The following is a 13,701-nucleotide window of genomic DNA, read 5'->3' on the forward strand; positions in this document are numbered from 1 at the left end:
AAGAGGGCGGGTACAATGCTAGTTTACTATTGGCTATTGCAAATTGAAATAGCCAATAGTAAACTCTCAATGCATTTGAATGGGAATTTTTTTTTTTTATTCTGTTCTGTTTTCTGTTTTATTTTTTTTATTCTATTCTGACATCGCTCGTGCCAGAATGAAGAAAAAAAGACACAGCTGTGTTTCTCTCCTTGGCGGCCAGGAGCGGGGGGCTCCCGGGGCCCCAGGGAAGCAGCGTTGTGAATAGACCCCATAGATCTTCTGCTTATATTCTAACACCCCCACACAGCACAGGGCTGTTATGGGCATTGCTGTCTTGGTTTCCTCTCGGCAAAATGAGAATAATCAACATCTTCTAATCTTAGATCTTCTGCTTTTACTTTACCTAATTCCCCCGCCAGGTCCTCTTAATGCTTTCTAAAGTAATGTGGTTAAACATAAACAGGCTAAGACAAACCGTCTGCCATGTCACATATGGGAGAGGGAGAGTGGAGTGAGATTTCAGTGCAAGTTGTTCTGGCTATGAAATTCCAGATTGATGAGCAAATTTACCCACCAATTCAATGTCTACCAAAACAGTTAATTTTAGGTAATGCCAACGGTCAAAGTTGTGTGCCTGTGTCAACTCTCAACCGAACTTTCATGACCCTCTATTGGTGCTAATGCTGATCACATGTGCAGCAACTGCAATTCAAATAGAGGCCAAGATGGCACCTTCCTTGGCTGTAAAGCATAGGAGGTTGTAGTTCCGCTTTAAATAACTGCTTTGTGCCTGCATGTTTTGGAATCAAGGGTAGCTTACTTAGGAGGTATATCCATGCTCACCCCTTGTTTTAAATAGCCCTACTCGGGGGTTAAGAATATTTTTTTCCTTGGAGTTCTGCTTTAGGCCTGAGTTTGATTTCTATAGCCTGGCTACAAGTTTACTTGAACCGATTAGCAGTCCCAATCCTCCTCCTAGTTTTAAGGCATAAACTGGAGGATGGGGCAGGGACCCTGCAGCTGTGCCATGCTGGACCTGTATTTAGCGAAGCAACCCCAAAACACCAAGTGATCTTTTACAGGCCACTCACATATCCTCAACACATCATGGGAAGAGTCAAATTTCTGAACCAGGAGAGTGGTTGGACCTGGTGAACCTCTCCCAAGTAATTATTATAGTGTGATGGTTTGTTTCAAACAGTCAACATTTTCATCCACTTTCTTCAGAATATTAAATAGAAAAAAAATATATATATGTATATATATATATATATATACATACATATATATATATATCACATTTTTAACAAATGTTTTCCTTTAAGTCTTGAATGCTGTAACTACAATCAGCTTTGTTGTCTTGTATTATATGATCATTTTTTGGGGAGGTTTGGTACTATTTTATCCAGTTTTTAGTTGATGAAGAATTTGCCCGATGTTTGATGGCATGTAATTTACTAGAGCGTTACCCTGTTACACTGATTTATGAGCATTCTTTTTTAACAGAGCTTATAAAAATGTTTAGAGTTGATATGCCTTTATTTTTTTGTCTCTGCTCGCTCCATGGTATCAAATGTTATATGTAATATTGCTGGATTGTTGGTGTGCTGCACTGAAATCGTAAACAGTTACTTATCAGCCATGTTTAGTTGTCCCCTGAGAACACCTCCACCCTATGAGTGTTATGCAGTCCAAATAAGGAGCAATCAGCCTATGGTGACAACTCTGCTCCTCCGAAGAGTACAGCGAGTAAGTGTTGTCATCCAGGACAGTGTGTTACAGGTAAGATCATCAGCTTAAAATAAAGGGAAAACCTGAAAAAAAAAGAAAACCAATGCAGCCATCACATCTAAGGACTGGTAAGCTGCAGTATATGACATTTTTGCTTTGGGGTTAAGATACACTTTAATGATTTAAATGCAATACCATAAATCACCAAGACAGATTTTTCTTTCTAGTCCATCAGTGACTTAAAGAACCTATTATGACTAAATGTTTACACTTTGCTTGCTATATGATGATCTACTTACATTTATATAAAGCTGTCCATAAAACATATGTATAAACACAACACCCCATGTGTCTACAGATTTCGTGCAGTGACAAGTGAAACCTGAACATTTCAAGCAGTGCAATGCTGTAAGTATTGTTGTTCCTTTCTGAAGACATTTTTATATTTTTACTTGTTTAAATATATACATTTGTGTTTGTTTTATTATTTGTACTGTATATTTTGAACAAAGAGTAAACACAAAGAAACAAAGCAAATCTATTGTGCGGAAAGCAAACAAGATAATATAGTTTACTGCCTACACTTGTGGAGGGTCGTGTATCTAAACCCTAACAATGAACTTCTCTTATGTGGTCTTTTTGTTCTCTTCAATATACCATTGAAAGTGTTTTGTTGTAGCTGTTTTATAATGTCAAAGGAATATCTGTTGATCTTGCCAGAAATCTTGTGAACTTCCTCTGCTCTCTGCCTGTGCTGACTATTATCGGTTACATTGTTCATAGCTCTGAGGGCTACAAAACCATGCCCTCTATGTTATAAAGAATAGGAGATGGTAAGGGTTCTGTGGTTTCTGTAGTGTAGGCAAGCGTTGTCATCCTAGGTGTAAGGCCATAGCCGGGAGCTCACGCGCTACGACGCATGCGTGGGTCCCAGTCTCCCGGGTTGCCGGAAAACATGTGTTAGCACGCATGCGCTCACAACCGAATGGTGCCCAAAGGAAAAGACACATTGGCGCACAGGAAGTGACACAGTGGCACACAGGAAATGAGCCACGGCCCTCCAATAGATGTTCCTATTTAAACCAGCTGGCCCAATGGGTCAGTGCTGAACGGTCTTTCAGCTTGTGCTTGTGTTCCTGCTGATCTGCTGCCTGTTACCTCGACCCGGATTGCTGCTGACTTCGACTGATTGCTGCCTGCCCCTGACCTCTGCTTGTTATCTGGACTCTGCCTCTGCCTGCTCCTTCTTTACTGCGCTGACCGTCTGGCTTGACCCCTGGCTTGTTTGACCTCGCTCCAGTTTCTGCTGCAAACCTCGCTAACATCACAGCTGTGCACCTGCCTCTTCAGCTAATCGGTCCTCCACCAGGTACGTGATACTAGGACTTGAAGTGTATTACTGGTAAGAGAAAATTAAGTACAAAAAGGTTGAAAAAATAAAACTAAAGCCGCCACCACAAGTACTGGTAAGCTGCAATATGTAACATTTTTGGTTCTGGGTTTAGATACACTTCAATATTTCTTAATTTAAGTATTGCTGGTTGCATGCTAATCTGAGATATGCGAATCTCTCTATATATACAGTTTAGCATAGGTTGAGTTAAGCTATATTTAAGTATTGCTGGTTGCCCGCTGATCTGAGATATGTAAATTAGTGTGTATATATAGTATAGGAAGGGTGAGTTAAGCTGTTGCAGTTACATTTTAATAAATTATTGGGGGTTTTTTAAGCTAAACTCCAAGCTAACAGCTGAATACACAGTTGGAATCCATATATGTCAACTTTTTCCTAGCCAAGAGAATTCTGTGCAACCAGGGGTGTGATTCAGAAACACCTGACACACAGCACAGCCTGTCCTGGACCTTCACTGCTTTCAAGCGGCACAGCTTGGTCCAGGAACCAACCATAACCCGCTGAATAAACAATGATGGAGCAGCTACATACTGATAGGCTATGTGCTCTATCCCCTTCTGTCTTCATGTTTCCAGTGTTAGACTGGCAATACTGCAATAAGATTGGCACCTAGCTGTCCCTAACTGACCCTCTCTCTCCCAATCAGTGTGCAAGAGATTACAGGAAGATAATATAAAAAGAAACATTTAAGAACTATTAACCCTGCATCTGTAATGAATACATAATTGCATTGTCTGTCTTTTTTCAATATCTGCTTGGATGTCAACCTTAATTAGGGGATTAAATATACTCACATGAGCCAACACAATATCTATATAAAGTGCTTCATAGAGGGAAACATAACCAACTTTTGGATGTGTATGAGTTAACAAGTAAGTGTCCATCTAATGGTTTTTAATTCTAGAGAAATGTCTAATACTGTACCCAATAGGGCAGGTTAATTAATATAAGCACATTTGACCCCATCTGGGGTGATTAATGGACTCGGTGATTGGTAGTGATAAGTAAAACATCCCCTTCAACACATCACACCATTTTTTTTTTGCCAGCTGAATGATTATTTTTCTATTAATTTAACGTGATTGCTTTTTTCTTGATTTCTTAATTATGTTTGCACAAACTAGTGATGGGTTGATTAGCATTTATAATACTGCTATCACGGCAAAATTTTAATCCTTGTATGAAATCACCATTTATTGTTAGTTTAACACTCGGGGATGAGGACCAAAATAATTAAAACCGCTTCATGTACATCAGAGATGTAAGAAAACAACAACAACAACATATTTACCTTGCTCCTGGCTTTATTTAACGTAAACATTGGATTCATTATCATCTATTCATGATTTCACAACTAGCGAATTTTGGAAGCAAAGTTGCATGGCAAATTACAGCAAGATGAAAGCAATTAAACATTATATTTCCAGCCATGTGCAACATAAATATTTACAGCTAGAACTTTGTTGGGGTTTTTTTTTTTCTGTTTGTTTTTTTAGATAATAATTGTTATTCTACTCAAAAAGGGTTTTATCAACTTTCTGGTAGACAAAGGAAACTCGAGCGGTAGGGGTCTGCGGTATCAGAATTATACATATCTAGCCATCCAGAGACATGAATTTACTGCTTTTCTTTTGATATCAAATACACAGGGAGCATATCCCAGTGAGCATGAGTCTGAATGTTATACAATATGCTATCAATGGATACACTGGGGGCTCTACACATGGGCTCTTACATAGGAATGATTCCACTGACCAACCATTACAGTAGCAGGCAAAATAAACTGTCCCATTAGGATACTGGACCTCTGCTGCAGGTGTAAGGAGGGTTTGAGATTGGTGGTACCCCAGTCACTCACTCAGACAACTGACTTTTTTTCAGGTGTTCTATGATTCGACATAGTGGTGGAGGGTGAGAATGATGTTACGATCTCCGCCTCATCTAGAGTACACCTTGTGTATATTTAAAAGAATATAAAACATTCTCTAAATGGTGGAGGTGCCAAACGAGCGACTCTGCTCAGTATACAGATGGCAAGTCACTGAAGCAGCATTGGGAACAGAACATGAGCTGACTGTATATAGCACAGAATACTACAGTGAATTTCTGCATCCCCAGTGGCCCTCCAGATGTGACATATGAAGAGTTAGATGTAACCAGGCTACTACAGTGAATTTCTTAATCTCCAGCAGCCCTCCGGATGTGAGATATGAAGAATTAGATGTAACCAAGCTACTACAGTGAATCCCTGCATCCCCTGTGGCCCTCCTGATGTGAGATATGAAGAATTAGATGTACCCAGGCTACTACAGTTTATTTCTGCATCCCAGCTGCCCTGCAAATGTGAGATATGAAGAATTAGATGTCACCAAGCTTCCACGGTGAACGTCTGCATCCCCAATGGCCCTCCCGGGGTAGATGGCAGTGTTTATAGTTATGTTATACAGCATCTATGGTATATGCTCTGTTGTATTGATTAAGGTAGAGAATAAAGCTGGGGCCCTCTGGATATGAGATGTGAAGAAATAGATGTAATCAAGCTACTAAAGTGAATTTCTGCATCCCCAGCGGTCCATCGGATGAGAACTATGAAAGAATTAGATTTAGCCAAGCTACTACATTGAATTTCTGCATCCCCAGTAGCCCTCCAGATGTATGAATGAAGAATTCGATGCAACCAAACTGAGCCAATGTAAGTTTAAAAAAAATATAATTTCTGGAATTTAGCTTTAAGTTGTACTTCCTGTTGTATGTGAATGAATCATTATTTATCAACACAAATGACAGATGTTTAATTAATAGTTCACATAGAAATGTAAATTGATGGGAACACAAAACATGGGAGGAAGCTGTATGCAATAACTACTATGTTATTGTTTTTGCAATGCACATTGTTACACTGACTTGGATGATGTATTATATAATGTAAAATTCCTCGGAAAGTGCAGGAGTCCCACACATCAAAGAATTGACTGTTCTGTCCTGCAGCAGTTTGAAATCCCAGCGCAGAGTGCAGTAATATGATTTGTAACTTAATAAGGAACCCAAGCAGAGCAGAGATGTGCATTATTGAAAAATGAACTTTTCAAACTTTTGGCAAGATCAAGGTTGGACAAAAGGTCCACTGTGTGAGCAAAACTGTAAACAACTATCTTGATATGATGAGTCACAAGTGCAGAGAATTGGAGCATGTGTCAAAAACTGATTACAAAAATGAAAGTTGTAAAATTACAAATGTTGTGCTGCAATATATAGAAAAATAATACCCTGCAGCTTAATTTCCCTCCTAATATTGAAAAAGAACTCCAAAGCAGAGGTGATGAAATGGGATGAATGTATAAAAGCCTTGTATCTATATTCATTCTATGTATTTCCATTTGACAAGTGGACTTTTAAGGCCTGTGTAGACAGGCTTTTGTTTGCTTCTGGCTTGCATTAGGCCTGCTTTAAGCTGATTTTGAGTTCCCATGGGCTTGTATTCGGAGAGAAGCAAATCCAAAGATCTGCTTCTCTCGCAATACAAGCCCAAGGAAAATAAAAAGCATCTTGAAGCAGGCCCAATGCAGGTCAGCAGAAGGTCAACTGCTGGTCAAATGCAACTGTAAATGAAATCTGAAAGATCTCAGTTCACATTACTGTCCACCGCCCGCAGTCAGCCAAGATTGACGCGTTTCAGGGGAACGATTATTCTGATGAAGGGGGCTTGCCCCTGAAACGCGTCAATCTTGGCTGACTGCGGACGGTGATGTGACCTGAGGCTACCATGTTGGGTTAACAGACAGTGTGGCCTCTCGTTTGTTGTTAAAGCCTGATGAAAACGTTTGTTTGTGAATACTTTTATCCCTTGTTTTATTTATTGTAATAAATGATTTTACACACAGAGGTGGCGCTCTGTTCCCTTTTGTTTTCTATGTTTGTGGTGGAAGCCCCAGAGCCTTGGATGTGCAGCCCCTCAAGTCTGTGTGATAAACTGTTGAAAACTTTGAGTGTGTAACAGCAAGTGGATTGTTCAGCTGGCAGCCATTAGCGCCAAGAGTTAAAGAAAACTTTACTTCTATACTGTCCCCTGAACCCTACATTGAATAATGATGTATCTGAACTATTAAATGGAGTGTGGCTCTTCAATTCACAGTCCTGCAATTTGACACTACAAACCAAGTAGACAGTGGAGACCGTCTAGAATGTATTAGTCACATGTCCGGTAGTCAGATAACCTATATTGACTCTTTCACATCTTAATTGGCCAGCTACACCAATAGGATAAACCTTTCAGGTCCAGTACTTTTAATCCATTTTTTTCCAGGAGTTTAAAAAAACGTACCCTTGCAGTGGGGCTACCACCGCACGTCAAGGGTTAAATGCTCATTTTGTCTCGGGCGCTCAAATAAAACAGATATACTCAGATATAATCACCTGATCCTCAGTCCCATGGCGGTCAGCGCTGACCTCTCTCCTCCTCTGCGTCCTCCCGTCTAATGCAAGTCAATGGACCTGCATTAGACCTGATAATATCAGCAGTTCTCAGACCGTCGGAGCCCAGGAGAGAAGAGGCTGCAGGGACCAATCTAGCAGCCCAGTGGGTCCGAGGATCAGGTAAGTATATCTGTTTTATTTGAGCACCCTGGACAAAACGAGCAAATTTACCCCAGCAGTGTGGCAGTAGGTCCAGTTCTTTATAATCCCATAGTTCTTCTTCTAACCAACAAAGAGACTTGATCAAACCCTTATGTACCATAGTGCAGCATTCTGAAAAAAATGAAGAAAGTGCTTATGGGAAAAAGAAACGTACCTGTGAAGGATTGTAGAGGGGAACAGCTCCAGGCAGCTGGCTCATGTGACTCCCAGTGACAGACGCATTTGGATAAATCCCCTAATGAAGCAAAGGGTAACAAGCATAAGTACACAGACCTCAGAATTTTAACCCCACACTCCCCTGATCTAATGGTTTACCATGTTTTCCTGCTGACCCCGGATATCTGGTAATACTGAACCGCTATTGATCTTCTGCCGATCTTCACTTTCTTTCTTTCCTGCCAAAGAGTACATTATACAAAGGATTTGTGACTCGGCTTTGATATAAGGGCACCGCTGTTATGCACCGATGGGAGTTTTGAACAGTGTGTCATTATTTCTTTCCCAGCGGTATCAAGGAGTTTCAGGGAGTCATATCAAACACTTCACACGTCAACATCAAGCTAGAGCAATATTCAAGCGCCTGCTGGAATCGCCCTAATCAGACCATGTAAGATAATTAACATATTGACATGGAATCCTATATAGAACCCTAGAAGCGGTTCATTATAGAAGCTATGCCTTTATATATAAAGGGAATTCATAATATGTTTTTGCTTTTTTATTCAAAGAAAAATGTGTCATCCTCAGCTGAAAAGGCCAAGTCCTCCCAAAACCAAGATTTCAGATTTTGCTGTATGTTAATTAGTTGATTCTTATTGCACTTGAGCTCCCACCTCTGCTGCACCATTAAATCAGCTATACGCATTAACAAAAAGTCTTACGTCTAATGCTGCATACTTCATATTACCCAAAGTAAGTTAGTTTGCTAAAAGCATCGCAGCTAGGTAAAATCTTTGCATTCAGGTTCCTGAGATCTAAAGCGTATCTCTAGCCTTAAAGTGTTACTAAACCCTGCATATTAAAAATCTTATATAGCAGCATACCTCAGTTCCTCCATTGCTTGCTATGTGCTTTTCATTTGCAGCCTCCCAGTTCATTTTATTCAGCCATTAAATCATCTCTATCCTCCAGTGCCATGAATAGGGTGGCTCCGTTCCCATGTATGGTCTCCTGGAGCCACCCTTATGTGTGTGCTTCTGGCCGCACTACATCTTGATAGGCTGGCAGCTCCTAAGCCCTGCATCCAAAGCCATGCCCCTCCTCCTCCAATGCCATTGGTTAGACTGGCTGCTGAGCTGGTACTGGATGGTGACAATGTGTGCACAATGCACCCACATTCGGGTAAGCGGCGCAGAGCAAGCTGGAGGCAGGTGACACTAAACACACCAGTTGAAAGTGTCTTAACTTTTTGAAAATCTAACATTTTATGTCATATGCTCAACTGAACAGTACAAATGTAAATATGATAAAAACTGTGAGGTTTTCAAGCTTCTTTAGGTTTTTGTTAGATGCCTACATCTCCTACCATGCACTGGGGTTCCATCCACCACCCCTTACAGGACACAGTAGTAAAATAGGGCTGGAAAAGAAGAAAACACAGAGGGAGACCAGACATCACCCAGAATGTGTGCTGTTAGTGGAGGCGCTCTTCTGGGTGTTTCGAATGCCTGGTTTCCAGCCGTGCTCTGTGGTTCCTCCTATATGCCTCCCATAGCCTCTATGTCAGCACTTAGTCCTGTACTGGCGTAGGAGCTGGCAGATGGGACCACAGCGTGCAGCAGGAGATTCAGACATCTAACACTCAAGGAAGTGTCGGATGCTGAACACTCCGCCAGGAGCTGTAGCTCCTGAATACAGTGAAGTCAGATCCTGAATACTACTGAAGAGGTAAGTATTATATAAGGAATCTTTTCTTTTTTTTTTTCAATCTATAGCACAGTCGCTGGACCAATTCTTTCAACAACAATCTTCCCATAGGATTACATATGCATTTAACATATTTTAGGCATATTAATTAACTGTATGAGGCTCGCTTGTGTAGACATCCAAAAGCCCAGAGACTTCTGCTGGCTACCGACATCTTGGATGTGATGTCAGCAGCCCCAGCAGACTCAGGACAGTCACTCAAGTGACACTCTATGGAAGGGGGAAGCAAACTCTGAGCCTCCAGCTGTTGTCCAACTACACATCTCATTAGGCACTGCAAGACTTAGACAGCCATAGGCATGACTCCCAGAGGCAGACACATGATGGGATTTTTAATTTGTAATGACACGTCTTCATGTAAAATACTGCAAGTCCAGTTGCCTTGATTTACTTTTTACAGATCTAGTGAAGAAGTCAAACTAGGAAATTAAAAAACACATTTAATAAAAATGGGACACTCAAGTGTGACCATAAAGCATTTATAATATTTTACTTTTATGTGCATTTACCAACAATTGTTTTTACATTTGTGATAGGGTCTCTTTAGGTTAGATGTGCTTTCTCTTTCTTTGTGTGGGTTCCATGGCAGTGATCATTAAAGTAGGAAAATAAAAACCACATTTAATAAGAAAGAGAGTCATGGAGCGCAAGGAAAAGAGGGAATTGGGCGGAATGGCAACATGGCAGGGTGAGAAGGGGAGCCAGAGGGTAAAGGTTTAAAAGTACAGGAAATAGGGAGAAGGGGTGGCTTACCAGTTTGTAGGAGGTCCACAGGGGGGTGGGATTACCAGAAAGGGTCGGCACGTGGATCCCAGGATCATTCTGGAAGAGAAGACGCCGGGAGCAGACGAGGAATTTCCCGCCCGCCCGCCCTGAAGGAGGTTTCGATTTTGTTTTGCTCTTCCTTTTATTGCTGTGTTTTTTGGGCTGTTTTGAGTGGGTTGGGGTTGCATCTAGTCATGGCAGTCTGGTGGCGGTTTGGGGTCCTTGAAGGCGTTAGGGATGCCGTGGGTTTATTGACAAGGATTGGTGACCCATCATAGGTGTGGTGTCCTTTAAGTGGTGGTCAGTTGGTTTGACCACTTAGTTTTGGCGGTGAAGTGTCTGTGGTTTAACAGATATTGGTCCCCGAGGCGGTAGTTTGCGGCTGGGGGCCCTATTAGTAATATCGAAAACCGCAGATACAGGTATGGGACGGCATTCTAGTTATTTGAAGCGCCTTCAGGGATCCGGAAACCTGGGTTTAAACTGGATAAATGTGTTAATTGTTTATGAGTATATATAGCAGAGTTATTTTTCTATTCAAGTTTGTATTTATTTTGATAAGGTTATTAAAAATACAAGTGGCTGCTGTGGCCTTTGAAAATCCATACAAGTTTGGAGTGCCTTATTTTGAGGAGAGTGGTGGTGGGGGGAGGTCACAGTAGAAGAGGGGGTCCCTCTGAAAATACCCTTGTCATGTGACAAGTAAGCATTTACAATATTACTTTTATGTGCTTTTACTAGCAATGTATTTACTTTTGTAACATGGTCTCATTAGGGTAGATGTCGCTGCCTCTTGCCTTGCGTGGGTTCCATGGCAGTCCATGGCAGTGATCAATATCAGTAACATGTTCTCATTACACAAATATTGTTTTTTTGAGCATTGCGGTATTTTGCATAAAGTGCAAGGCAATCTCATGTGTGTGGTGTATGGGATATCTACATCCACCGTCCTCCTAATTTTTCACCTTACAGATTGATAAATAACATTCCTAACAGCATTTCCCCGTTGTGCTAGTGTAGACTTTGGTTTGTGGTCAATCAATAATTAAAAAGCCTGTAGTCTGTTTTATGTGTATATCCATTGATAGATTGCTCGAGCAATACACTGGGGCAGAAGGATCAATGTACAGAAAAGGGCAAGCGGGCGTTTATTTTACTGTGTTGATCCATTTTCTGTCGGCATCAGCGTTCTACGCATAAATTGTTAGGCAAAGTTTATGCCAGCTGACACCAGGGAGAGGTGTTTTTTGGAGGAAAATCATCTTATTGTATTCTGCACTGCATATAAATTGTCTGAAATATGTTCACAAGCTGAATTCAAATCAACAGGATACGTCACTAAGTTCTGCACGATGCAAAACTAAGTATACATCATGTACATTTTTTCCTGATACATTTGAAAGGACTGGCAAACAATGGGGCTTATATAAAGCTGGACATACACTGTATGCAGGGCTGAAAGAGAATCATCACTCGATTCTCCCATCCACGCTACAGAGCATGGATGGAGGGATCTGTCGGTTATTGTACTCTGACAGCCAGCACCCGCAGTTGTCAAAATAGCCAAACAATAGCTGCAGTTGACTGGCTGCAGTCACTGTTCGGTAGACAATTTTCCACCCGTCTCCTTCTGCAAAAGTCTACTGATACAGAAGAAGAAAAAAATCGCATTTTTAGAAAGACCGGACAAAAGTTAGAACTTTTGACAGTGTTTAATTCGTATCTGTGCTTTCCTGTCCGGTGACAACCTCTCCAATTTATTTTCTTGAAGTCACAGGTGACATGCACAAATAAAAAACATTAAGCCCAACTCCACTCAAAGTCCACTCTACTCTACTCCACTCTAATTTATCTTGATAGGTTTTTTTCCCCTCCAGTTCCCTCGCTGATGCGTTTTCTGCAGGCGGAAGTAAAGTAGATGATGACGTGGATGATCACGTGTTCGCGAGGCAAGTGAAAAACAGGAATTTTCGTTCAGCCTAGTGATGGCGCGGAGGGGGGGCTGGAGAGGGAGGGATGGGAGGTTTTTTTTATTTTTACCCTGAAATTTGGCTTTAAAAAAATTCTAACCCTCACCCACTCTATCCACAACTGAAAAAAAAATGGGCTTATCTATGTTTCTGCAATAAGAAAAGAAACATTGACCAAGAATTTCTTCACAGCTAACAGCTATGTTCATTTCTACAATTGCTGCTCCAGGCAGAAGAAAACTTAACCCTTGCAGTGGAGCTACTACAAGGGTTAAGTGCCCATTTTCATCTAGGGTCTATAATAACAAACATATGCTCACCTGAACCTTGGTCCCACTAGGCTGCTAGATCGGTCCCTGAAGCCTCTCTCCCCATCTGGCAATCTAAGAAGCCCCGCTCGTGATGCAAGAGAGCTAGTCCTAAACACACTTACTGCAGGTGTCTTGCTAAGAAGATTCTCATCCTCCAATGTAATCAACCAGTTAGGCTTACCTTGTATCTGGAGCCATCATACCAATTATCCCTCAGGATCCCTCCAATTGTATCAGTCCTGTACACGCTTTCTTCAACAGTACTAAACCCTGATGAAGAGGGAACCTTTACACCCCTGAAATGCATTGGCTTTTTATGAAACAAAAGTCTGAACAAAAGAATCTGGACTTTATATGTTCTGCTTTTGGCACTTTCCTCCTGGCAAACCCAATCCCTGCTTTACTGCTGGTCTGTACCACAAAGACCATACCCAAATACCCAACCCCCTCCTGATTTTTGAATTTTTCTCTAGTGTAGTCTTGGAGCTCAAAAGTATCGGTACACGTACTGGTACTTGTACCGAGTACTGTACATGGTATCTGTGCAACACTATTTGAAATAAATCCTGTCCTTGAAGGAGTGGACTATCCTGTTGGCCTTCTACTTAAGCTCCCACTGGTAAGCTCAGTTTGAAAATGAATCCACATAAAACAGACAAGATATTATTTATTCCCCTCTTTTACTATAATTCATAAAAGTATTCAGTTCATAAAAAATACTGGTCATGATTACTAATAATATTTTTAAACATTAAATCACATACTGCCTTACTTTGCAAGATTTTATGATGTTCATTCATCCTGCATTTAGAATGTAATATTTAGTTTAATTTTTATCGGGATTTTATTACAGTGATTTTTACTAATATAATCTCTTGAATTGATAAATGTGTTAAAGATACAAATACTCTTATGACTTCATTAATAGATATTAATATATATGTAGCTATGTTTTTTATTAAATATA

At 40.8% G+C, this 13,701-nt stretch overlaps 1 protein-coding gene across 1 annotated transcript in view; it reads right to left on the reverse strand.

The window, feature by feature from the left end:
- Positions 1-13,701, reverse strand: part of SEC16B (SEC16 homolog B, endoplasmic reticulum export factor) — a 134,660-nt gene that overhangs the window by 1,789 nt on the left and 119,170 nt on the right. Inside the window, exons 24-25 of the mRNA XM_018575097.1 lie at positions 8,078-8,157; positions 7,917-7,997 (exon numbers count right to left, since the gene is read on the reverse strand). Coding sequence (XP_018430599.1) covers positions 7,917-7,997; positions 8,078-8,157 — 161 coding nt within the window. The remainder of the gene's footprint in view (positions 1-7,916; positions 7,998-8,077; positions 8,158-13,701) is intronic.

The sequence above is a fragment of the Nanorana parkeri genome, unplaced genomic scaffold (assembly GCF_000935625.1).
Source record: "Nanorana parkeri isolate BGI_ZX_2015 unplaced genomic scaffold, ASM93562v1 scaffold52, whole genome shotgun sequence".
Lineage (NCBI taxonomy): Eukaryota > Metazoa > Chordata > Amphibia > Anura > Dicroglossidae > Nanorana > Nanorana parkeri.